Raw genomic sequence first — 26,451 nt, 5'->3', positions numbered from 1 at the left:
CCTTTATCCGAGGAGTGTGATGGCAACTTTTTACGTCGATATATCCATCCATCTGTTTTAAAAAAAAAAGGTTTTCTTTTAGTCTTATTTTTTTCAACAAAGAAAGTGAGGTCAAGAAAATTAATGTGCTCTGAGCTAATTTCTCTGGTTAAAGACAAGTTCCAATTGTTTCTATTTATGTCAGTTATGAAGTCCTCGAGACCCTGACGGTCGCCCTCCCATATTATCAAGCAATCGTCTATGTAGCGTTTCCATAACATAAGTCTGCCTCCCCGTTGTACCTTTTGCAAAAGGGGGTTAATAGTGACATTTTCCCATGATGACATAAAAAGATTAGCGAAACTGGGCGTGAATTTCACTGCCCCAGTGCGCTGTAAATAATAGTTTAAATAAAGAGTTTTGAAAACAAAAATAGTTTTTACTCAAAAAGAAATCTAGACATTAACAAATAAAATTCCCCTACTGCTCGGACATAGCCGGATCACTATCCAATTGTTATTTTATCGCTTTTAATCCTAACCCTTTAGGGATAACAGTATATAAGGATGCCACATCTGCTGTGGCCAGCCAGGTATGTTTAGATATCGGACCATAGTTGTTGATTATGTCCAACACACTACCGGTGTCTCTTAAATACGATGGCATTCGAGTTACGTATTTTTGCAAGAAATAATCCACATGCTCGGTCAGTCTGCTTGTCAAACAGCCGATCCCCGACACTATCGGTCTTACCGGTGGGTCTATCATACTCTTTTTTGGCAACTGATATATCACTGGGACTCTGGGAAATTTCACTTTCAAGTAATCAAACTCCCTTTCGTTAATCCCCCTTTTAAAACCTTCCTGAAGCAATTTGTCTAGTTCGTATTTAAAGTCTGTAGTAGGGTCTTTTTTCATAATCATATAGGTGCTCCTATTAGACAACAATCTATGCATTTCCCTCTCATATTTTTCTTTACCTACCAGCACCACTACTCCTCCTCCCTTGTCTGCTGGCTTGATTATTATATTAGAATTTAATTCGAAATTTTTTAGGGCTTTCTTCTCTTCCAACGTAAGCTTATGGTATCTAGGGTCATCGTCCAGATTTTCAAGTCCCTTCAATAAGCCCCTTTTAAATGCCTCTATACAGTCATTCTCTTTATTATGAGGAAAGAATTTAGTTTTCTCCCATAGATTCGTGTGTATTATAGAGTCAACAGATTGGGGTACCTCCACATTGATCTTTTGATTACACAGGTCTGTGACTAAAAAGCTGTTTGATTATTTTCATCTAATTTCCATGTATTTTGTTGTGCTGAAAACAAATAAAATATTGAAAAAAAATCATAAACGTCATGATTTGTCACAAGATGCTAAATTGTCTTCAAATTTATCAATTTTTAAAAAAAAGTTGGTATTTTTTTATATTATTGTTTTTTAACCAAATTTAAGTCCAAATTACTATTAATTAATTCTCATAAGTGCATTTAAGATATAAAATGCCAAAAAACTTAAAGGGGTTGTCCGAGTTATAAAAAATAATAATAATATAGCACTGTAAATCTGATGGTCAGCAATATATACATAAGCTAAGCAAGTTTTAGGGGAAAAAAATTATATTTCCTCATTTCCCTAGTTCTCTTCTTGGCCCTTTGTTGTTATTTGCAGGTAAACAATCTCTGCCCCTCACCCCCCCCCCCCCCCCCCTGCAAAGGAGGTGAATACAAGTGCTGCTCTGAGTGACATTTCTGACTAGTGGGATACTCAGCAGCATGCTGTATGTGTAAGCCTCAGCCCTGAGTATGTGCTTCTAATGGTAGAAGGGGTTAATCTTTCCTGAAGAATCTGACTTTGAAGATGATACAAGACCAAAATTGTTTTCTCAGGAGGAGATGAATGATTTGGTAAGATTTGGTAAGATATGATTTGGCTGAGTTACTCGGATCAAGGCTGAAAAGCTGGAATTTATTGTTGCCAGGAGTGTCATCTTCATGGTTCAGACATCATGAAAAGGAGTTTGTTCCTTACTTGGCCCAGGAAGACAAGTTGGTTTATTGCATCGATGTCGAAGGTCTGATGGGTCAATTTAAAATACAATATGATTCAGAGCAATGGCGTCTTTTTATAGATTCTACAAAAAGAAGTCTTAATGCAGTTTTACTCCACAACGGTGGTTTTTACTCTTCCATACCTGTAGGTCATTCCGTACACTTGAAGGAAACCTATGAGAACTTGGAATTGGTTCTTTGTAAACTTAAATATGAAGACCATGGTTGGCAAGTGTGTGGGGACTTGTAGGTCTTGTGCATGCTGCTCGGGCAACAAGCTGGGTATACTTGTTTTCTGTGTCTATGGGACAGTCGAGACCGACAAAATCACTGGACCAAGAAGAGTTGGCAGCCGAGGGGGCTAACAGTCGGTGAAAAAAACGTCCACCGAGAAACTTTGGTACCTTCCCATAAAGTTCTTCTACCACCTCTCCACATAAAATTGGGATTGATGAAGCAATTCGTAAAATCACTTCCAAGAGATGGAGAATGCTTCAAATACTTGGTCACCAAGTTTCCAGGCCTGTCGGAGGCAAAACTGAAGGAAGGTGTATTCGTCGAACCAGACATTAGAAGGCTTATAGTTGATCAAGAGTTTGTCAATACCATGACGGATCCTCAAAAAGAAGGGTGGATTGCATTTAAAGAAGTCGTACAGAAATTTTTAGGCAATAACAAAGATCCTCACTACAAAAAGTAGTGCATTTCCTCCAGTCCCACCTTGACTACTTTCCTGAAAATTTGGGGGCTGTGAGGGAGGAACAAGGTGAACGATTCCACCAAGACATTAAAGAGATACCAGGGAAAATGAAGCATTACAATGATGGCAGACTACTGTTGGATGCTTCAGAGAGACATTCCAGATGCTACTCACAAGCGTAAATGCACCAAAAGGAGCCTCACAGGGAAGAAGAATCGAGTTTAGTGTGTGTAGGTGAGCTCATTTCAACTCCATTTATTTTGAGGTATTGCTTGTTTAACATAGTTACCTAAATTGTCAGGAAACGTGATGTTCTATGACAAAATGGAGGTCATTTTCGGATTCAGCGCACCGGAAAACATAAAGATTATGTGGAATAAGCAAAACAGCTCTTGAAAAAAAAAAAAAGTGTTATTTGCATTAATAATTATTAATGGCATATTTAGCCATATAAAGTTTCCTGATATATTTATGTATATCAAGAAATAAGCCAAATTTATAAGTTTTTTTTGTTGGGGCAAATTTAAGGCCTTTTCCTCCATTTCTGTTAATTGATAGGAGCTCAGGTTATAAATACCCTTTATCCCTCCCTGCTGTTCTTTAATTTGGGGCTGGTTTTTCCTTTTTCCTCTACTAGATTTCTTTTCAATGGAGTGCTCACTTTGGTTCCGGGGGTCCCTATTGTTTTTCTCTCTATCACAGTGTCCCTTTGTACCCCCTTTATGGCTTGATGAGGAAAATTTTGCGGGGTATTCGCAACAGGTCTCATTTCGGCCTGGTTATGTTTCTGTATTCACTATCTTGTGGGGATCATAACTATTATAATGACACTGTTGTTTATATAGATACCTAGGATAGGTATGATTAAAATAATTACTAGGTCTATACGTACCTCTTCCGTACCTTCGTTTTTAGGAGACTATCCTGACATTTTTTGATAAATCACCATATTCCTTTTTATCCCTATGCGGTTCCAAAGTGCATCTGAGATTTTCAATGTTTACATGGATTTATCTCATTTTGTTTTTCCCTTTTTCTATAATGAATCGCATCACTTTTAAACCGCATTCATTCATGAGTGCTTCCCACTCTTCAAGATCACCCCTTTCCTCTGAATTCAGGGGCAGCTGCCATCTGAGACCCTCAGGGATTTTTTCTTAACTAAGATATTTTTTCAGGGCTTTAATATCCCAGGTGGTTTTGACCTCCTAAATGAGATCTCTCTCAAGCTCTGAAAAAATCCCTTCCAAGTAATCAGGACTTTTTTCTCCACATGTCTAGGGGAACAGAGATTATATATCACATCTAAAGTTGGTTCTAAAGTCACAAATATTTCAACGTAAGATAAACCCACACACAATAAGTAAAATAAATATAAAAAATAAAAATAAAAAGGCAAAAAAAATAAAGGCAAAAAAATATAATAAAAAAAGAAAACAATAAAAAGAAAAAGACTAAAGTCCTCTTTTATGTTGGAAATGGTGTCCTTTGGGTGCTGCAGATGTCCATGTGAAGTAGGCTCAGTTCACATTCAACAGTACTTATTCCATAAAGGTGATCGCGCTGCCAGATATAAGTAAAGGCTTCAAAATAGATCAGATTCAAATCAGGCTCTTTTTATGCAACTGTCACCGCCAGCTCTGTGAGAAGATCTGGCAGACGTTCTTCTCTACCTGTTGTATGATGTTCTTTGTTTTGGTTTCACTTTCTATCTCCTTTCTTTCTCCCAGCTGTCATCTATTTGCACTGGTTGTCTCCCTTTATATTCCCTCCCATACTGCCTCACTTTGTGGTTTATACTTCTTCCTGGATTGTGTTCACTGCTGGAGGCTCCTGCTCCTGCTCCTGATTCCTCAGATAAGTCTGTTTCCTTTATTTGTGTTTTCTTGCTGGCTTGATTGTAGGTGACCCTGACTCCGTCCGGATTAAGTGCAGGGAGCCGGTGGTAGGGTCCCCTCACTATTGCAGGGTTTTCAGGTGTCACATAGTATAAGGTACGAGGGCATGCAATTGTCTACCATTAAGACCTTTGCATGGGCATAGCAGTCAGGGAGAGCTCTAGGGGTTTTATAGGGCTCACCCATATGCTCCTTAGTTTGGGATAAAGCCAGTCGTGTTTGTTTATAAGTTCTAGCTTTCTGCAACACCATCCGTGACATTATAAACCGCCATAACCGTCTTAAGCATGGATCCGGTTTCAGCCTTGATTGACCGCATGCAAGGTCTTTCACTGGAGGTAGCAGATCTCCGTAAAACTGTGTCTCAGTTTCAGGTGACCGGTTCTGCTTGCGTTCATGAAGTTTGTTCCGAGCCTAAGATCTCGCTTCCGGATACGTTCTCTGGGGTTAGTGAGAATTTTGTTCACTTTAGAGAGGCTTGCAAACTCCATTTTCGCCTACTTCCCCATTCCTCTGGTGATGAGGAGCAGAGGGTTGGAATCATCATCTCGCTGCTCAGGTATAACACTCAGTCTTGGGCCTTTTCGCTGCCGGTCGGGGCACGGCCCCTCCGATCGGTGGATTAATTGTTTGTAGCCCTGGGACAGATATATGATGACCCGGATCGTATTGTTCTGGCTGAATCTAAACTGCGTCTTTTATGCCAGGGTAAACAGTCCGCAGAGATATATTGTTCAGAATTTCTGGGATGGGCAGCTGATACTGGTTGGAATGATGCTGCACTCCGAAGTCAATTTTGCAATGGTCTTTCGGAAAGATTGAAAGATGCATTTGCTTTTCGTGAGAGATCAGCCTCGTTAGAATCTGCCATGTCTCAAGCTGTTCGTATTGACAGGCGTCTGAGAGAGAGAGAGAGAGAGGAGACTACTCCTTCCTGTCATATTCAGTCCAAGGACAGTGGCGCTGTCTCATTGAGTGCACAGGGGTCTCAGTCTCTCTCAATCCCCTCTGAGGAGGAGGCCATGCAGCTGGGTTTGCTTGCCTCTGATAGTAGAGGATTCAGCTCTCAGAGGAGGGTTTGTTTCTGTTGTGGGGGTATAAATCATTTGGCTAATGTTTGCCCCTCTAGGAGATTCATGGAGTTTTCTGAGGGTAATAAAAAAACCAAAAAAAAAACCCTCTAAAAACTTTCCATTTGTTACTATTGGCAAGGTTGACGCGGAAATTGAAGGGTTGTCATTTACTTGTAGTTCCCGTTTTCGCCTACCTTCCAGGGTGGCGCTAGACAGCAAGAACATTGTGAGATTTTTGTAGATAGTGAAGCAGCAGTCAATCTCATTGATAATCAATTTGCAATAACGCATGGTTTCCAGGATATACCTGTTTTTGCTATCGATTCCGCTCCACTTTCTCAAAGATCGTTAAAGGGCATAGTTCACAATATCTGTTTGACTGTGGGTGACGCTCATGTTGCGGATATGTCATGTTTCGTCTTAAGCGGATTACCTACTCCTCTAGTGTTGGGGCTACCCTGGCTCACTAAACATAACCCCACCATTGATTGGCAAGCAAGGCAAATAAATGGTTGGAGTGAGTTTTGCAGAGAGAATTGCCTCACGGCGTCTCTTTCAGAGATTTCTACCAAGACTGTGCCATCTTTTCTCTCTGAATATTTGGATGTGTTTTCCAAGAGTGGTGTCCAGGAGTTGCCCCCGCACCGGGAATACAACTGCTCTATTAATCTCATCCCAGGCGCCAAACTGCCAAAATCACGTTTATACAATCTCTCCCAACCTGAAAGAGTCGCTATGCGTATCTCTGAGAGCCTGAGAAAGGGACACATCCGACCCTCGAAGTCACCTGTTGATGCAGGTTTTTTTTTGTTAAGAAAAAAGATGGTTCTCTAAGGCTACTTTCACACTTGCGTTCAGAGCGGATCCGTCTGAGACGGATCCGCTCATATAATGCAGACGATGGATCCGTTCAGAACGGATCCGTCTGCATTATATTGTAAAAAAAATACTAAGTGTGAAAGTAGCCGCAGACGGATCCGTCCAGACTTTACATTGAAAGTCAATGGGGGACGGATCCGTTAGAAAATTGAGCCATATTGTGTCAAATTCAAACGGATTCGCCCCCATTGACTTACATTGTAAGTCTGGACGGATCCGTTTGCCTCCGCACGGCCAGGCGGACACCCGAATGCTGCAAGCAGCGTTCAGGTGTCTGCCTGCTGAGCGGAGCGGAGCCCAAACGCTGCCAGACTGATGCATTCTGAGCGGATCCGCATACACTCAGAATGCATTAGGGCTGGACGGATGCGTTCGGGCCCGCTTGTGAGAGCCTTTAAACGGAACTTCGTGACCCATATCCGCTTCCTCTGATCCTGGACCTGTTTAACCAGATTGTTGGGGCTAAGGTTTTTTCTAAGTTGGATTTAAGAGGGGCATACAACCTAGTCAGGGTCAGGGAAGGGGACGAATGGAAGATGGCCTTCAATACCCCTGATGGTCATTTCGAGAATTTGGTTATACCTTTTGGTTTGATGAATGCTCTGGCCGTCTTCCAACATTTTGTGAACAGCATTTTTCATCATTTAATGGGGAAATTTGTACTGGTGTAACTGGATGACATTTTGATTTTTTTGTCCTGATTTCATAACTCATTGGGACCACCTACGTCAGGTCTTGCTGATTTTGCGGGATAATAAAATGTACGTTAAACTGGAAAAATGTGTGTTTGCGGCTCTGGAGATTTAATTTCTTGGTTTTCTTCTCTCCGCTTCTGGTTTTCGCATGGACCCTGAGAAGGTCCACGCTGTGCTTGATTGGGAGCTTCCTGAGAATCAGAAGGCACTGATACGGTTTTTGGGTTTTGCCAATTATTACAGAAAGTTCATTTTGAATTATTCCTCTGTTGTTAAGCCACTCACTGATATGACTAAAATTTAAGATGCGCTTAAAGCCTTTTCTACTATCAAAGAGAGTTTTGCTGCCGCTCCCATTTTAGTACAACCTGATGTCTCTCTACCTTTTATTGTTGAGGTGGACGCTTCTGAGGTGGGTGTGGGTGCGGTCTTATCTCAGGGTCCCTCTCCTGCCAAATGGCGACCGTGTGCTTTTTTCTCAAGAAAACTCTCCTCTGCAGAGAGAAATTACGATGTGGGAGATAGGGAGTTGTTGGCCATCAAATTAGCTTTTGAGGAATGGCGTCATTGGTTAGAGAGAGCCAGACACCTTATTACTGTGTTTACAGACCATAAGAATCTGGCCTACTTGGAATCGGCCAAGCGTCTGAACCCGAGACAAGCCAGATGCTCTTTGTTCTTTTCTAGCTTTAATTTTGTTGTTACGTTCCGCCCTCGGGTTAAAAATGTGAAGGCGGATGCCCTGTCATGTTGTTTTCTGGGAGGGGGGAACTTTGAAGACCTGGGTCCCATTTTGGCTGAAGGGGTGGTCGTCTCTGCCCTTTATCCTGATTTGGAGGCAGAGGTTCAGGCAGCCCAGGCAGAGGCTCCTGATCTTTGTCCCCCTGGGAGGTTGTTTGTGCCTCTCGCTTTACGACACAAGGTTTTTAAGAAGCACCACGATACTGTCCTTGCTGGGCACCCATGGAGTAGAGCCACAGTGGATCTCATTGTTCGGAGATTCTGGTGGCCGGCTCTTCGTAAGACGGTTGAGGGTTTTGTGGGTGCCTGCGAGACGTGTCCCCTCACTATTGTAGGGTTTTCAGGTGTCACATAGTATAAGGTACGAGGGCATGCAATTGTCTACCATTAAGACCTTTGCATGGGCATAGCAGTCAGGAAGAGCTCTAGGGGTTTTATAGGGCTCACCCATATGCTCCTTAGTTTGGGATCAAGCCAGTCGGATGATTGTTTATAAGTTCCAGCTTCCTGCAACACCATCCGTGACAGCAACTGAACATCCGAGTTCCAACAGGGATAGTCTCATCACAAAACGATTCTTCTGAGGAGGTTAGAGTCGTGCACATATTGAAGAACCACCAAAGATTAAATCTTTAAAAGTTTTATTATACGCACAAAAGTGTTTACATTTTCTTTAGTTAATTGAAGCATGTAATATTTTATTTACCAACGGGCTTTAAAATAAAAAAGCATAAAAAACATTCAACATGCAGCACCTAATATGCAGCTCTCCCAAAACTTTATTTATTCAAGGAACACTAAGCACAGAATCCAAACAAAAGAACATCCTACAAAACCTGACCAAACACCTTATATTTCTTGTTTTTTCTGATATCACATTTCTGACCATGAAAAATAAAACAGAAATGTATTACAGTCTTCTCTTAGGCTGCAACCATGTCTTGTCCACCTCCGTTTCCTCCCTCTGATGCTAGTGCACGTGAGCCAGAACATTTAGGAGTAGGTGGCTGAGGATGTGTACCTTTTGCACTGTAAGCATGGACATTTTGTTGGAAGAAAAATCCTATTTGGTAATAGTACCAGTGATAGTACATACAGTGCCTTGTAAAAGTATTCACCCCCCCCCCCCCCTTTGACTTTTTTGTGTTTTGGTGCCTCACAACCTGGAATTAACATGGATTGTTTGAGGATTTGCACAATTTAATTTACAGAACATGCCCACAACTTTGAAGATGTTTTTATTTTTTTTATATTGTGAAGCAAACAACAAATAGGACAAAATAACAGAAAAAGTTAATGTGCATAATTATTCACCCCCCTAAAGTCAATACTTTGTAGAGCCACCTTTTGATGCAATCACAGCTCCAAGTCACTTTGGATAAGTCTCTATTATGAGCTTGCCACATCTTACCACTGGGATTTTTGCCCATTTCTCCTTGCAAAACTGCTCTAGCTCCTTCAAGTTGGATGCTTTGCGCAAAGCACTACATACTACCAGCCAGAGTAGATATATGATACTAGTTATAGTACTTACAGCTGAATAGCTACTCTTCCTAGTTATGCAGTGATAATTCTGTGCTTCATTGCTTAATTGTACAGATGTGCCTTTTAGCAGCATTGGTAAGCTGACTAGCATGTGGACATATGCTGGAGACTAGGCTTTAGCGAATCAATCTTCGGACCATAGATCAGAAGTTGATTTGTTCAACAACTTTGTTTTTAATGCTGTTTTCATACATCAATTAATTGGATTGGCTTAATGTAGCCAAACTTCCTCTCTCCCAGTGTTGCAAGAGACTTCGGTAAGTTACTACGGCATTCCTATCTGCGTATTTAAAAACATTTTAAAATAGGAATCCGAAGTGGGCTTTGGTACTGGCTGTTACCTCAGTACCAAAGCACACTTCCAATTCCTATTTTAAAATGTTTTTCAATATGCACATAGGTATACTGTAGTAATTCAACAAAGTCCTGCGCAACTTTGGGTGAAACAAAGTTCGGCTACACTGAGCCAATGCATTTTAAAGGGAGTCTGTCACCTACTTTTAGACTGCTCAGATTGTGTTAAAGAACGCTTGCCCCCCATTAAAATAGTACCTCTTTTGTTTCTGTCCTACGTAGAGATCCTGAAAAAAAGTACTTTATAACATTATGCAAATTAGCTGTCAGAAGTGCCCAGGGACAGAGTTATGGCCGCGAATGCCCAGGCCCCTCATCTATGTGCCCAGATAACCGCTCCCCTTGCAGTCCTCCTCCTCTGGCCAGCACTCGCACGAGATCTCCAAGCCAGAGGAGGAGGAAAAAAAGTAGGAGAGGAGTGCGGGCCAGAGGACTGCAAGGGAAGCTGTTATCTGGGCACATAGCTGGGGGGCCGGGGCAATTGCGGCTGTAACTCCATCCCTGGGCACTTGCAACATCTAACTTGCATAACTTTATAAAGTAATTTTGTTTAGGATCTCTACAAGAGACAGACACAAGAGATGGGGGCAAACTTTCTATGATGCAATCTGAGGGGTTTTAAACGCTCAGACTCCCTTTAATGCTGGACGGAAACATCATTAACAGCAACGTTTTTGAACAAATCGACTTCAGATCTATGATACGAAGCTTGATTTGATTTGCCTACTGGAGGCCAAACTACATATACTGTAGTACAGTATATACAGTATGTCCTCATATACTTATGGTGTAGTATATATGTAGAATGTATATACCAAGCATCTTCATTACATCTCTTCAGAGGTTGTTACCCAGCTTCCCCAGACTGATGAATTCCCTTCATATTGCTAGACCACCTCTGCGTTCAGGGTCCAGGAAGAGTTGGGTGACAGTACTGTACATCTGCATTGGTGACAGCAGATTACGTTGCTCTGGTACCACATGATAGATTCACATAATGTGTGAGGGCAGTATTATGTACATTTTATGTAACCCATATGTCCCCCCATCACTGCCCCACAGAAAGTAAGAATCCTGTGACTAATCCTCCATGCTGTAGCATAGCTAGACAGATTTGTCATTCAGGCTCCCAGGAAAGGTGGGTAACAAATTATGTGGACCTGTAACTGGGACTGCTAAATAATAAGACTACCTAAATAAATTCTTCTCCTTACTCCCAAAAAGGGTCATAGTTTTGGCTTTCGGTGTCCTGGGAAAGTTAGGTTAAAACCCTTTTGAGTAAGTATCTCTATCTCTATCTGCACAAGTCATCCAGAGAAGGCTGGCAATCACTGATACCACTGCCCATATGACCATTAAGCTCAGAATAATCAGAGAAACCTCATTTAAAAAACCCTTTTGAAACGCCACTAAAACTACCAGTGACTTACAAATCTGCCACCAAAAACCACCTGTTTTCAGCTGCTGATTCTGCTACAGAGTTTTTTTTGCTGTGAATTTTGCGATGTGAACCTTCCGTACCATAAAGCAGTCACAAGACTTTGGCCAATTACTTTTCGTGAACCGTAACGGTCAAATGACTGATGTTTTAGCACAGTTGCAACAAAATGAAATGCCTGCACATTTCTATGTTGGAAATCCCATATGAATATATTTCTCTTGTTGAAAAAAAGTCAACAAGTCTCCTCTTCCTATATGTATGATCGGACAACTTAACTATTTAAAAAACGTTTCTTTTATGTATTGTTGCCCACATATTCCTTATCACCCCTGACAGTCTCTTCCCAGCAGTAGTCAGTTTGATGCTGTAAGTATTTTATTATCCTTAGTGGGATCTTCAGCTGATCAATGAGACGTAACCTTCCCATTTGGTTTAGCTGCCTTCTTATGGAGAGACGACACTGAGACATCAGGGATCTGGGATATTCTGCAAAGTAATATACATATATTAATCAAGGTTCAATAGTCCATTCGCTCATCTATATTCAATACATTTAATAGTTTTTTTTTATGTTCTTTTATATTCTTTTGCCAGAAGGACTGTTTCAGACAGGCGATGTTCACATCTGGGTGCTGTCCAAGTACAGAACGGACAGCACCCAGACTAATGCCTCATTCACACGTCAGTATTTTAGTAAGTGATTTCTATCCAAAACCAGGTGCGGCTCTAAACACAGAACAGGTGCAGATCTTTCCCTTATACCTTATCTCCGTGGAGGCTCCAATCCTGGTTTTGGCTCACAATTAGAAACTCATTCACACTTCGTTTGTTGGTTAAAGGTGAATTGCGTTATTGATTCCCTTACCACGGACCATAACGCAATTCTAGGACGGAATGCATAACGGAATGCCTTTAGAGCAGGCATGTCCAAACTGCGGCCCTCCAGCTGTTGCAAAACTACAACTCCCAGCATGCCCTAATAGCTGTAAGCTATCCAGGCATGCTGGGAGTTGTAGTTTTGTAACAGCTGGAGGGCCGCAGTTTGGACATGCCTGCTTTAGAGGCATTCCATTATTCATTCCGACATAATAGAAGTCTATCAGCTGCAAAACGGATCCGTCCCGTTCCCGTTTCCGGGCCCCTTACCCTGCTCCCGGCGCCACTCCTGGTCCCCACACCGACGCTGCTGCTTCTCCTTGCACACGGATAAAAACACCCGCTGTCGGGGGAGCAGCCAATGGCAGGCGGGGACGAGCCTCCCTAGTGTCACCAGCGATGCTAGTTGGCTGCTCCCCCCAACACCGGATGTTTTCATCCGTGTGCAAGGAGAAGCAGCAGCAACTCTTGGCACTGATTTTGGCGCATTTCCGCATAGAAAAAGAAGCAGCATAATCTTGAGACGGAATCTGTGCTGAATCTCCTATTGAAATAAATGGGAAGCAGCAAAAAAAAAAAAAAAAAACGCTCCATACGGGTCCATATGTTTTTTGCACATCTTCTGCATGGTTTTTGGCATTGATCTGCACCAAAAGTCACAAGCTGAAAATGTAGTTTTGTGCTGCAGTAAACACCCATTGGTTAAATAAAACCCCACAAGAAAATGCAAAAAAAAAAAGACACAGAATTTTGTAGGCGGATTTAAAAAATCATACCCTAAAGGGGTCTCTGCACATGTTGCGGAATATGCACAGTTTTTCTGTGTGGATTCCCGTGTGAAAAAGCTGTAAATTAAGGGCTCATGCACACGACCGTATGTATTTTGCGGTCTGCAAAAAAAACGGATCATGTCCGCGTGCATTCCGTATTTTTCGTAACAGAATACCTGGCCCCTAATAGAACAGTACTATCCTTGTTCTATTATTGTCCACATTACGTACAAGTTCTATCTTTTTGCGAAAAGGACATATGGAAACGGAATGAAGGTGCGAACCCATTAATTTTCAATGGGGCCGGAATGTGTTGTCCGCATCCGCATTTGCGGATCCTCATTTCCGGATCCGCACTTCCATTCCGCTACCGCTAAAAATATAACATATCCAACTGTGGACAAGAAAAGGCAATTTCTGTGAGAGTGACGGCGATATGCGGTCTGCAAAATGCTGAACACACATTTCCGGTGTCCGTGTTTTGCGGATCCGCAAAACACATACGGACGTGTGAATAGACCCTTATTGTTACAATTATATGCCAGTTATTATGCAACTCTGTTGTTATTTGTAAATAAATTATGGCTACATGTTCACACCTAGCATTACAAATGTATGATTGCGTTTTCTACCACACAAAAGAATGACACCCCTGCACTTGCATGGGCCCCCAGAGCTTAAGGTCCCATGGCAGCTGCTATAGCTACTATGACTGTACTTATGCTATCAGAAAACATCTGGGCATAGATAAATATCAGACATAAAAAACTAACTAAACACTGTGGGGGTCAGTGATATATACATTGGCCATAATCTGTGAACCGCAATTATTAAGAGGTGCATGCTTCCTAATAATTGTGGCGGATCTTGGGATGTCTGTACACCAGAAATTATAGTAAATGTGTTGTACCCCTAGGTCCCACATGTCAATTTTTTTTTTATGTGGCGAACAAAGTGCAAACCCGCTAATACAGTGCCTTGCAAAAGTATTCACCTCCCTTGACTTTTTTCGTATTTTGGTACATTACAGCCTTAAATTGAATTTTTGTTAATCTGAATTGTATGTGATGGATCAGAACACAATAGTCTAAGTCGGTAAAGTGAAATGAGAAAAATATATAAATAAAACTATTGTTTAGAAATAGAAAACAGAAAATTGGCATGTGCGTATGTATTCACCCCCTTTGTTAGAAAACCCATAAAAAGCTCTGGTGCAACCAATTACACCTTCAGAAGTCACATCATTAGTGAAAGGATATTTACCTGTGTGTAATCTAAGTGTCACATGATCTGTCATTACATGTACACACCTTTTTTGAAAGGCCCCAGAGGCTGCAAGACCTAAGCAAGAGGCATCACTAACCAAACACTGCCATGAAGACCAAGGAACTCTCCAAACAAGTAAGGGACAATGATGTTGAGAAGTACAAGTCAGGGTTAGGTTATAAAAAAAATCTAAATCTTTGATGATCCCCAGGAGCACCATCAAATCTATCATAACCAAATGGAAAGAACATGGCACAACATCAAACCTAAATCAACAATAAAAGAGTCAGTCCTGTATCCTCACACGGACAGATTGCTTGTGCTGCTGCTGGTTCCGGAGTAGTGTGGTAGGTGTATCACACTGGAAATGCAGGTAATGAGAGTTTTTGGAACCGCGCTGCTCTGGACTATAATCTCCGGTCAATGGTGGATGGTGCCGGGCTCCAACACCTTTCCTTTCCACCCAAAAAAGGTCCAATCTTCCACAGATGGTTTCCTCTATAGGGTTCAAGGAAATTGATACAATAGTGAAGCACCCTTTGGCTTGATGTTATTAAAAGGTTTTATTATACTCACAAGAGTCGATCAACAAAAGGCATATATCAATAGATACAATCGTCTGGTTTCTGCCCGACCCGGGTTTCGCTGCCTCGCTTCTTCAGGGTCGCCCCTGAAGAAGCGAGGCAGCGAAACCCGGGTCGGGCAGAAACCAGACGATTGTATCTATTGATATATGCCTTTTGTTGATCGACTCTTGTGAGTATAATAAAACCTTTTAATAACATCAAGCCAAAGGGTGCTTCACTATTGTATCAATTTCCTTGAACCCTATAGAGGAAACCATCTGTGGAAGATTGGACCTTTTTTGGGTGGAAAGGAAAGGTGTTGGAGCCCGGCACCATCCACCATTGACCGGAGATTATAGTCCAGAGCAGCGCGGTTCCAAAAACTCTCATTAACAACATCAAACCTGCCAAGAGACGGCCGCTCACTATTGTTGAGCGCAAATATTCGAATTGTGAATTTTATTCGTGAATATCACCACTTCGAGAATTCGCGAATATTTAAAATATAGTGCTGTATATTTGTATTCGCGAATAGTGTTGATCGTGAATATTCTAATTGCCAATTTTTATCGCAAATATATTACATTGCCGATTTTCAAGTAAATAATGACTGGAGATCACAAATTCTCAAATTTTCTAATTTATGGCGAATATTCGGCTGAAAATTCGCAGAATATTGCGAATTTGAATATTGCCTATGCAGCTCATCACTACCGACCACCAAAACTCACGGACTGGGCAAAGAGGGCATTAATCAGAGAGGCAGCATAGAGAACTAAGGTAACCCTGGAGGAGCTGCAGAGTTCCACAGCAGAGATTGGAGTATCTGTACATAGGACGACAATAAGCCGTACGCTCCATAGAGTTGGGCTTTATGGCAGAGTGGCCAGAAGAAAGCCATTACTTTCAGCAAAAAACAAAAAGGCACGCTGTGAGTTTGCAAAAAGGCACGTGGGAGACTCCAAAAATGTATGGAGGAAGGTGCTCTGGTCTGATGAGACTAAAATTGAACTTTTCGGCCATCAAAGAAAATGCTATGTCTTCTGCAAACCCAACACATCACATCACCCAAAGAACACCATCCCCACAGTGAAACATGGTGGTGGCAGCATCATGCTTTGGGGATGTTTTTCAGCAGCTGGGACTGGGAAACTGGGCAGAGTTGAGGGAAAGATGGATGGTGCTAAATACAGGGATATTCTTGAGCAAAACCTGTACCACTTTGTGCGTGATTTGAGGCTAGGATGAAGGTTCACCTTCCAGCCAGACAATGACACACTGCTAAAGCCACACTTGAGTAGTTTAAGGGGAAACATGTAAATGTGATGGAATGGCCTAGTCAAAGCCCAGATCTCAATCCAATAGAAAATCTGTGGTCAGACTTAAAGGTTGCTGTTCACAAGCGCAAACCATCCAACTTGAAGGAGCTGGAGCAGTTTTGAAGGAGGAATGGGCAAAAATCCCAGTGGTATGATGTGGCAAGCTCATAGAAACTTATCCAAAGCGGCTTGGAGGAAAAGGTGGCTCTACAAGTATTGACTTTAGGGGGGTGAATAGTTATGCACATTGACTTTTTCTGTTATTTTGTCCTATTTGTTGTTTGCTTCACAAAAAAAATCTTCATAGTTGTGGGCATGTTCTGTAAATTAAATGATGCAAATCCTCAAACAATCCATGTTAATTCCAGGTTGTGAGGCACCAAAATACGAACAAAGTCAAGGGGGTGAATACTTTTGCAAGGCACTGTAGGTCGCAAGTTTATTTGCATGTGGGCTTGTGTCAAAATGTGTGACTTTTTGACACCAAAAGAAAGGGGTTGGAGATTTCATAAATAGACAACATTGTGTGAATCCAACTAAAATAGGGTAACAGACTGCCTGTTAAAAGTTATGAATGTGTTGAATACTAAGCAGCTTTACCTTTTTCTCTCTGTAGAAGCTCCAAGGCTTGGCGGAGTGCCAATGACTGGTATGCATGCATGTTGGGTAGATATATATGTGCTCCAAAATCAATGAGAAGACTTACAAACTCTGGGTCACAGCCATGCTTCAGACATATCTCTAGCACAGACACAGGGTGCTTCATTCTTCCTAAAATAACCTTGTCTGTACAGTTGTAATTAGGTTCTGCTCCATAAAGAAGAAGAGTTCTGAAGCATTCCAAGTGGCCATACACAGCAGCAAGGTATAAGGGTCCGCTACATCCTGTACTAGATAATGCCCTCCTTGGTGTTTTCTTTGATCTAATATTAGTATCTGCACCATAATCCAGAAGTTCCTCCAAAATTTTGACTCGACCCTCCCGAGATGCTGTCAGCACAGGGGAGCAGTTATTATAAGGACTGCCACAGGGGTTGGCACCAGCTTTTAATAATGCCCTCACACACTCAAAGTGCCCAGCACTCACAGCTGCAAAGAGTGGAGTCTGTGCTTTAACATCTAAGCAGTCCACCTCTGCTCCATTGGCTAGAAGTATCTTCACACACCCCAGAGAGCCCTGAGAAGCCGCCAGGCGGAGGGGAGTTACTGGGACCCCCCACCCACTTCTGCTCTCAATATACTTCTTATATCTGTCCTGGCACAGCAACTCAGATAGGTGTTGTGGTTTGTCCATCTGCACTGCAAGGTGGAGCTCACAGCTCTCTGCATGGTCATCTTCATCTCCTCTGTATTTTAGCATAAAGAGTCTGCAATGAAAAAAATGTAACCAGGTCACATCATTTACAATTAAAAAGGAACAAGATCTTGGGGGAGATTTATCAAAACTGATGCAAAGGAAAACTGGCTTAGTTGCCCATAGCAACCAATCAGATTCCTCCTTTAATTTTTCAGAGCTCCTTTGGAAAATTAAAGGTGGAATCTGATTGGTTGCTGTGGCCAACTAACACAATTTTCCTTTGCATCGGTTTTGATAAATCTCAGCCATTGTTTTTCCATATTAGAGGCTTTGTCAGTTTTTTACTGTCCCAATGAATTTAAAATTAAGAATAAGACTAGGTCTACACGACGACATTTTGTCGCACCAATGTTGCGCAACAATTTTTATAATGATAGTCTATGGTGTCGCAATGCAACATGCGACATGCTGCGACTGCGACAGTCGCAAAAAATCCATTTGAGATGGATTTTTCAGCGACTGTCGTGTCGCAGCATGTTGCATTGCGACACCATAGACTGTCATTATAAAAATTGTTGCGTGACATTGGTGCGACAAAATGTCGCGCGACAAATGTTGCAGTGTAGTTGTGCCCTAAATGTCGCACGACTTATTGACGCGACACATGTCGTCGTGTAGACCTAGCCTAAAACAAGCACTGCCACAGGTCATAATTAAAAAGAGCCTTAGGGCTCTTTCACATGAGTGAGTTTTCCGTGCGGATGCAATGTGTGCAGTGAACTCATAGCACCCGGACTGAATCCTGACCCATTCATTTCAAAACCATAGGGCAGATTTATCAAAACTGGTGCAAAGAAAAGCTGGCTTAGTTGCCCACAGCAACCAATCAGATTCCACCTTTGATTTTTCAGACCACCTTTGGAAAATGAAAGGTAGAATCTGATTGGTTGCTATGGGCAACTAAGCCAGCTTTTCTTTGCACCAGTTTTGATAAATCTGTCCCCATCAGTCTTTCCCTGAACAGATCCTGACACAATGGGGCACATTTACTAAAGTGTTTGCGCCTGATCTGAATCCGACGGACCGCACTACAAAAAAGTAGTGCATGAAGAGGCACAGACAGAAAACCCACAGCAGCCCTCCGTAGTGCTTCCATGCGGTTCCGTGCCTCTATTCCGCACCACACCGTCCGGACCAATTCAAGTGAATAGGTCCACATCTGTGATGCGGGGCACGGGAATCGGCCAACAACTGCTGTGTACATGAGGCCCTAGACAGTGTTATTTTTTTTAGAAGCATTTACTACTGAAATTGCACCTGTTTCGGAGGCTTTCGCGCCTCGTTCGACTATATAGATTTTTTTTTAGACTAAGGTTGGTGTCCTGTGCCCGTGCTGTGAACCGCAAATTGCGGTCTGCAATGCACAGGCACCTTCCGTTGGGTAGGCGCATGGGGATCGCAGACCCATTCACTTGAATGGGTCCGCGATCCCTCCGTTCCGCAAAAAGATAGAGCATGTTCTATCTTTTTTGCGGTGCAGAGGCACCGAACGGAACCCCAGAAAGCAGAGAGCCCTAATTCAGAAGTTTTCTAACTTTTGTGACTCTTTTCGACCTAGTTATCTAGGTGAACCTTTTATGTGCCTGAATTTGTCACAAAAACAGTCTAATTTCTGTTTACTTTTCTTCGTCTGTTTTTAGTGGTAAAGAGTAACATTTTTTGCATTAGAGGTCGCACTTTCCAGGAGACATGCGACTTTTAGGCCTTATGCACACGACCGTATGTATTTTGAGGTCCACAAAAACGGATCTGCAAAAAATACAGATGACATCCGTGTGCATTCCGTATTTTGCGGAACGGAATAGCTGGCCCCTAATAGAACAGTGCTATCCTTGTCCGTAATGTGGACAATCTATTTTTTTGAGGAACGGAAATACGGACATACGGAAAGGGAATGCACACAGAGTAACTCAGTCTTTTTTTGCGGACCCATTGAAATGAATGGTTCCGTATACGCAAAAAAAAAAAACTGAACGGACGTGGAAAGAAAATACGTTTATGTGCATGAGGCCTTAAAGCTCATTTGCGCCTTTTTTTCATTTGCAAATAAATTACACCAGTCTAATTTTTCACACTTGCCTTAAAGTTTTCCGGTATTGAGTTCCGTCCTAGGGGCTCAATACCAGAAAAAACTGATCAGTTTTATCCTAATGCATTCTGAATAGAGAGCGATCTGTTCAGTATGGATCAGGATGTCTTCAGTTCAGTTCTTTTACGGTATTTGGACGGAGAAAAAACTGCAGCATGCTGCATTTTTCTCTCCAGTCAAAATTCTGGAACATTTGGCAGAATGTAATGTATTAGTGCTGTAAATTTAGTGCCGTAGTGCATTAAAATTGCTGCATTGAAGGATCCGGTCTACCTTTAAAAATGTAAAAATAATAATACCGGAGCCATTTTCCGGATGACACTGGAGAGACGGATCCGGTATTTCAAATGCAAATGCTACCCATTTGCATACGGATTTCCGGATCCGGGCAACGCAAGTGTGAAAGTAGCCTAACTGAAAAAGAACCACCAGAGGTGCAGACCAGAATAGGCATTTCTATCATAAGTGGGGACGTTCCATTCCATAAAATGCGGAATGCACACGACTGGTATCTGTGTTTTGCGGGCCTCAAAAGACAGAACGGTCATGTGCATGAAGCTTATGGGAAAGATCTGCACCTATTCTGAGCCACACCTGGTTCTAGCTCACAATCACTGAAGTGTAAATGAGGCTTAGGCCTCATGCACACGACGGTTGTTTTGGTCCGCATCCGAGCCGCAGTTTTTGCAGCTTGGATGCGGACCCATTCACTACAATGGGGCCGCAAAAGATGCGGATAGCACTCCGCATCCGTTGCTCCGTTCCGTGGTCCACCAAAAAAATATAACCTGTCCCATTGTTGCCCGTTTTGCGGACAAGTATAGGCAGTTATATCAATGGCTGTCCGTGCCGTTCCGCAAATGGCGGAACGCACACAGACGCTATCCGTGTTTTGCATAATGGTCGTGTGCATGAGGTTGTACACAGCAGATATGGGGTCATTTATCAAACTGGTATAGTAGTACTGGCTTAGTTGCCCATAGCAACCAATCAGAGTCCTTCTTTCATTTTCAAAAGGAGCTGTCAAAAATGAAAGGTGGGAACTGATTGGTTGCTTTGGGCAACTAACCCAGTTCTACTTTAAACCAGTTTGATAAATGACCCCAACAGTTTAAACAAGGCAGGCTGTCTGTGTCAGTGACTGTTAATTATCACTGTTCTGAACTTCTGGACCCCAGTCAAACAAAGGTTCTGCTCTGGATGGACATTGTTGGCCTGGTTGGTTCTGATGGGCCAATGTAATGTAGATCATCCAGAGGCTAGTACTCACAACTCCCCTGAGCCTGTACAGAGCAAACATGATGTGGAGTGGGGCAGATTTATAAAAACGGGTGCAAAGGAAAACTGTCCTAGTTGCCCATAGCAACCAGATTCCACCGTTAATTTTTTTAATCTCCTTTGGAAAATGAAAGGCGGAATCTGATTGGTGGCTATAAACAACTAGGCCAGTTTTTACTTTACACCAATTTGATAAATCTCTCCTAGTATTGCTTCACATTGTAGTGCAGGCAGCAGTACAGCACACCTGCTATTCACAGACATCCCAACCTGCAAAAACTCATTTCAGGGAGGTGCACTTCTCATTTCAGGGAGGTTTTTTTTTGTTTTTTTTCACGAACTTTTTATTACATTTTCCAAACATATGAAGTATCTGCACACTTTGCTCTATGGTGTGGAGGACCGGGCTCATTACCCTGCCCCAAATTATCATATTTATATATATGATTAAAGCATCCAGGGGGTGTGAATTTAACACTGGGGTAAATAATATAAATTAAAATGGAGGGTTAAATGTGTAAATGTATTTAAAAAAAAAAAAAAGCATCTCTCTCAATAGTTATATAGCTACTGAATGAGACAGAAGGGATGCCTTTAACATATATATCTCCTTGAGAAGCCAATTTGACCCTAAAGGGTTAATTCAACCTGTAATCTAAACTCTGTCCTGTCACTTCTCTGCTATCTGACTGAGATAAACCTTTCCGGGAGATATTGTTTCACATGCGGGTGTCAGGGAGCCACTATCTAATAGCGGGAGACTCCCTGAACCTCCGGGAGAGTTGAGATCCCTGTATTCAATCTCACCTGGTTGACTGCAGCTGCGCATTTGATGCAAGGGACAGAAAAAGGGTACCTGCACACGTGTGCGGTGAATGCACAGAAGATCCGCCCGAATTTCTGTGAGGATTTCTATGCATTTTTGTCACCCAGACAGCACCAAAAACCGTAATTTCTAATAGTGTTTGTTGGTACAGATTTGATGTGATTTTGCTACAGGTGTTACCCTTTATTTGAAAAGGGTGAAATCCGCATCTAAAACCGAAAAAATATTTGGCAATCCGCCTTGCAGATCAGTTTCCGTGCAGAAAAAAATTCACAAAGCCCACATGAGATTTTTTTAATCTCATACACTTTGTTGGTACTTCACTACACTGCATTTTTTCCACATAAAAAAAATGCACATATTCCACAATGTGTGCAGGTACCCTAAGGCCTCTTGCACACGAATGCAAGGGCTCCGTGCCCGCGCTGCGGGCCGCAAATTGCGGTCCGCAATGCATAGGCACCATCCGTGGGGCAGCCGCATGTGGAACCCGTCCGTTTCGCAAAAATATTGAACATATTCCATCTTTTTGCGAACGGAAGCACGGAAAGGAACACCACAGAAGCACTACATAGTGGTTCTGTTCTGTGCTTACGTTCTGTTCCGCATTGCAACTCCGGATTTGTGGACCCATTTAAGTGAATGGGTCTGCATCCGTGATGTGGGATGCACAGTGTCTGGAAAATCCAGACAGAAAATCTGTAGTGCATCTGCCCCGTGTGGAATAAGGTCACTCTGAGAACATTTCTAGAAGAATATTGTAGTTAGTGTTGAGTAAAGCGAGCTTAGGATCATAGATCCAAAGTCGATTTGTTTAAAACTTTGTTTGATTGCTGTATGGTGATTCTTCTCTGCACATCATTCAAATGTATGAGCTCCGCGAGGCAAATTCGTTACCACTGAAGTCTCGCGGGGCTTCGGTGAATAACTTCAGGATTTAGAGTTTTAAACCAGTTTAAAACATGGATCCGAAGTCAGCTTCAGTACCAAGATACCAGTCGGTACCGAAGCCGACTTCAGATCCATGTTTTAAAATGGTTTTAAAGTTTAAAAATCAATGGTCGAAGTTTTTCACCAAAGTCTCGAGAGACTTCAGGAATACCTCACTTTGCCTCGCCAGAGCCCATACATTTTAGTGCTGTACACAGACCCATGTCCGTACAGCATTAAAATGAAGTTTGGAGCAAATCGACTTCGGATCTAGGATCTGAAGGTCAATTTGCTCAACACTAATTGTAGTGATTGTCTTCTACATACCTGAATCCTATGCAGCAGTCCCAGCACTTCCTGGTCCCAATGACTGACAGCAACAAGAAGCAATGAGCATTTAGAAAGGAAGTGCATTACATCTGACTGCTTCCTGCCAGCTACCCATCACATGCCGGCAGTGCTGCATGACCTCATTCAGGACTGTGTACGGCTCTGCTATTATATACACTGCTTCACACAGGAGTCTGCCTACACAACACATTGTCAGATATAGAAACTATACGCTTACAGGTTTTCCCAGCAGATGGCGCAATTTACTAACATTTCCATCTGTCTGAGGTTATGTCAGTCCCTAATTGTGCGTCTTAATACAGACCTCAGAAAATGACTGAACAAGTGCTCATGCACACGAACGTGTCTCGGCCTTGCTCGTATTGCATCCTGCAAACAGCTTGAATGGGTCCACAATCCATAGGATACGGATCGGAGGCACAGAGCTTAAGGCCACGGAAGCACTAGGGAGCGCTTCCGTGGCATTTCGTTCCATGCTTCCATGCTTCTGCACTGCAAAAAGTAGAACATGCTCTATTTTTTTGCAGTGCATGTAAGCCGTGTACTGGGGTTGGCTACCCAGGATACAGCGAAGTCACGAACGAGGAAAGCAACTCCGACACCCGTTTTGCAAAAACAGAATTTTACTAACATGTGGTACTGAACACAACCACAAATTCTAAGAACATAAAATAAATTTACATACACCCAGCCTAAAGGCGGAGACCCCTGTGTCTGATGGATGCCGGAGGAAATTTTGAGGTAATTTACCTACTGGTGGGCACAATAAAAACTGCCTTGCCGTACCTATTATTACCCTAAAGCAAACACGAACAATTGTTTGGGTGATTATTACATGCTAGCCTGTGGTGCAACACAACAGTTTACAATCTTACCGTGCTCTATAGTATTCCCCCTCCCATAACTAGTCTGGTGGCATGTGCCTGATTATTATTCCTGAGCAAAACGTTGAACTGGATTGAGTTCGTGGGGGTGTTTATCAGCTCTCAAATGTGCAATGTCCCTTTAAGTATTGGAGTCCTTGTAGTAACAGTAGCAACACTTTGGGTCAGAGACCCTGACTAGCTAACTACAGACTTGGTCTCCGTCTCTAAGCGGCAACTCACAATGAGGTGCGTGCACGATCTTACTGACCCGGGTCTGCTCTTTATCCACTGATGACTCTGAACCGAACAACCAGTCTCTCCAGCAAACATGAGGTCCTGCAGGGTATGCAGCTTGTTCCTCAGCTCTTATCAGCCTTCCTGTAAACCGTCTTACTTTCCCTGGACAGGATCTGGGTCTTGGACAACTATCAGCTTTACTCAGCTGCGGCTGTGGTCACTGAAGGGTCTTCTCACTACTGGATCCATCAGATTCTCTGCTCACACATCATTCCTCAGTCTCAGCTCTGATTCTAATATGGCTGCTGTGTCTCCATGCTAGCAGGTTCTCAAAACCCCACCTTCTTTGAATATTCAAATATCTGCAGTCTGTTAGCTGTTTAAGAAACAGTGACATCTTGTGGCCAAACAGCAGAATGTCAATCCATAACAATTAATTTAATTCACACAAACAGTGTTCAAACAATGAGAGCTGTTTCCCATCTCACATGCAGACTAGACAAGACAAGTTAGCGCTGGCAATACAGTCCCCAGTTCACAGCACGGGCAGCACACTAAGGCTGGGTTCCTATATATGCCAGAACTGTTCCAATGTTTTTTATAGGATAGTTCAGTTTTAACTGTGGGTATCTCCCAGCGCAAGACAGCAAAATGTAGCATGTGGAATTTTCTGCCAAGCACTTTGGGGGTATGCACACAAATGTCACAAATTGTGTCCAGCTCCAGCATAAAACAACTGGCATATATGGAAACCCAGACTTCAGTTCAATCTTTATTCCCTCACCTGAATGCCCAAAATAACCTGATCATGAGACAACTGATGCACATTTACATTCAAAGGGTTTTCCCATGATTAATGTAAAAAAATAAAAAATCAGACATCATATAGTACACGACAATCTCTTTCTAACAAAGCTAGAACCAGCCTTGTACCTCACATGGATCCAGAGATCTCCCAATTAATTTCTACACTGCGACAAAACAGTCGGAAAAAAATTATCAAAGATGCAGCTTGTTGCATTACATTATACGAAATGTTGCGTGACATTCATGTCGCGCAATAAATGTCATAATGGAGCCAAATCCTTTTGTCGCTATTCCCTCATAGTGCCCCCAGTAATGCCCCCTATAGTGCTGCCAGTAATGTCCCTCACAGTACCCCACAGTAATGTCCCCCGCACAGTAATTGTTCCCCACATTAATGCCTCCAACAGTTATGCACCCCAAAAGTAATGCTCTCCAACAATAATGCCCTCTAACAGTAATACCTACCCCACAGTAATGCCCCCCAAAAGTAATGTTCCTGAACAGTTGGTGGGCTGAAAAAGGACCTTCAGTGACGTCAATGCAGGTCCTGCTGAATGAAGATAGACAAATTCTATCTTCATTCAGGAGGACCTGCACTGACGTCACCGTGCTCACCACGCAGTGAGCGCGATGACGTCACCGAAGGTCATTTTCCAGCCAGGTCCTGCAAGAAAAAGAAGAAAGAAGACGAGCCCGGCTGCGCTCGATCAAGTGGATGAGGTGAGTTACATTTTTATTTTATTTTTTAACAACACAATGGACCTTTTACATAGCATTCTGAATGAAAGAATGCTATTAGGGGAGTGGCCTTGCAGGCATGGTGTGAGGATGCATTGAAGACAATAATCCTGCTCATTCCCATCTCCATCTTACCTGCTACTTGTGCTACATCCCTGGAAGAGACCTCCTGAAAAGCCTGTGGCGTTTGAGCTGATCGGTGGTGAGGAGGGAACAGGAGGTCCACACCAAATGCACTGCATCTGAGGATACTGTGCCTGCCATTGCAGGAGAAGAGGAGAGAGAAAGACAAGCAGAGGAGGAACAGTGTGGAGGGGGTGAGAGGCCACCTATTCCTACTGTAATAAAAGTAATTGGGACATTACAGAACTGTTCCTGCTGTTTGGGGAGAGAGATAATCACTCTCTGGAGATAAGGTGGAGCAGAGACTGAGACCAGCCATCTTATCAGCAGGGTCAGGAGGCTGCAGATAACAGTGCAAACAAAGTTAGCAGCTTGGGCACATCACTCAGAGCTTTGAGCTGCATTAACCCCTATAGTGCTGAGAAACCTGCTGTGCTAAGCCAAACAGTTACTGGGACGGGTTACTACGAGATAAAGCTGACAGACATAGGCTATACAGTATATGAATGGTTTTCAGTTACTAGTGTCCTTCTGCAAGATTCTTTACTTCACACACAGCTGTATATGGGGCAAAAAACAACTTCAATGCCTTCCCATGCTTCTGGCAAACTTCTGATAGACAACATGAGTCAAACAGAGGAGGAGGACACAGCTACAAATCAACCTGATGATATGCCTCAAACTGATAAAATTATG

General features: G+C 42.6%; 1 protein-coding gene across 2 annotated transcripts; it reads right to left on the bottom strand.

Annotated features, from left to right (window-relative positions):
• Positions 1–9,363: 9,363 nt before the first annotated feature.
• Positions 9,364–25,880, bottom strand: LOC122946426 (ankyrin repeat and SOCS box protein 12-like). Of its 2 annotated transcripts, none has more exons than XM_044306052.1 (3): positions 25,768–25,880; positions 16,754–17,520; positions 9,364–11,842 (listed from the first exon to the last, which is right to left on the bottom strand). In XM_044306052.1, exons 1-3 carry the CDS (start codon positions 25,872–25,874, stop codon positions 11,652–11,654), a joined length of 1,065 nt encoding a protein of 354 aa, XP_044161987.1. In that variant the 5' UTR covers positions 25,875–25,880; the 3' UTR covers positions 9,364–11,651. The 2 variants fall into 2 exon arrangements, with proteins under 2 accessions (XP_044161987.1, XP_044161988.1); XM_044306053.1 differs by lacking the exon at positions 25,768–25,880 and adding an exon at positions 22,961–23,096.
• Between the last annotated feature and the right edge of the window lie 571 nt (positions 25,881–26,451).

Source organism: Bufo gargarizans, chromosome 9, assembly GCF_014858855.1.
Source record: "Bufo gargarizans isolate SCDJY-AF-19 chromosome 9, ASM1485885v1, whole genome shotgun sequence".
Lineage (NCBI taxonomy): Eukaryota > Metazoa > Chordata > Amphibia > Anura > Bufonidae > Bufo > Bufo gargarizans.
This window is presented reverse-complemented; position numbering and strand designations above follow the sequence as displayed.

What these genes read in the sequence shown, in the direction of transcription:
- LOC122946426 (XM_044306052.1), bottom strand. Translation starts at nt 25,874, where the DNA reads ATGCAGTGCATTTGGTGTGGACCTCCTGTTCCCTCCTCACCACCGATC. An exon ending in GGATGTAGCACAAGTAGCAG is followed by an intron (nt 17,521 to 25,767) that starts GTAAGATGGAGA and finishes TTTTCATTGCAG; the next exon opens with ACTCTTTATGCTAAAATACA. An exon ending in GCTTCTACAGAGAGAAAAAG is followed by an intron (nt 11,843 to 16,753) that starts GTAAAGCTGCTT and finishes ATTACTTTGCAG; the next exon opens with AATATCCCAGATCCCTGATG.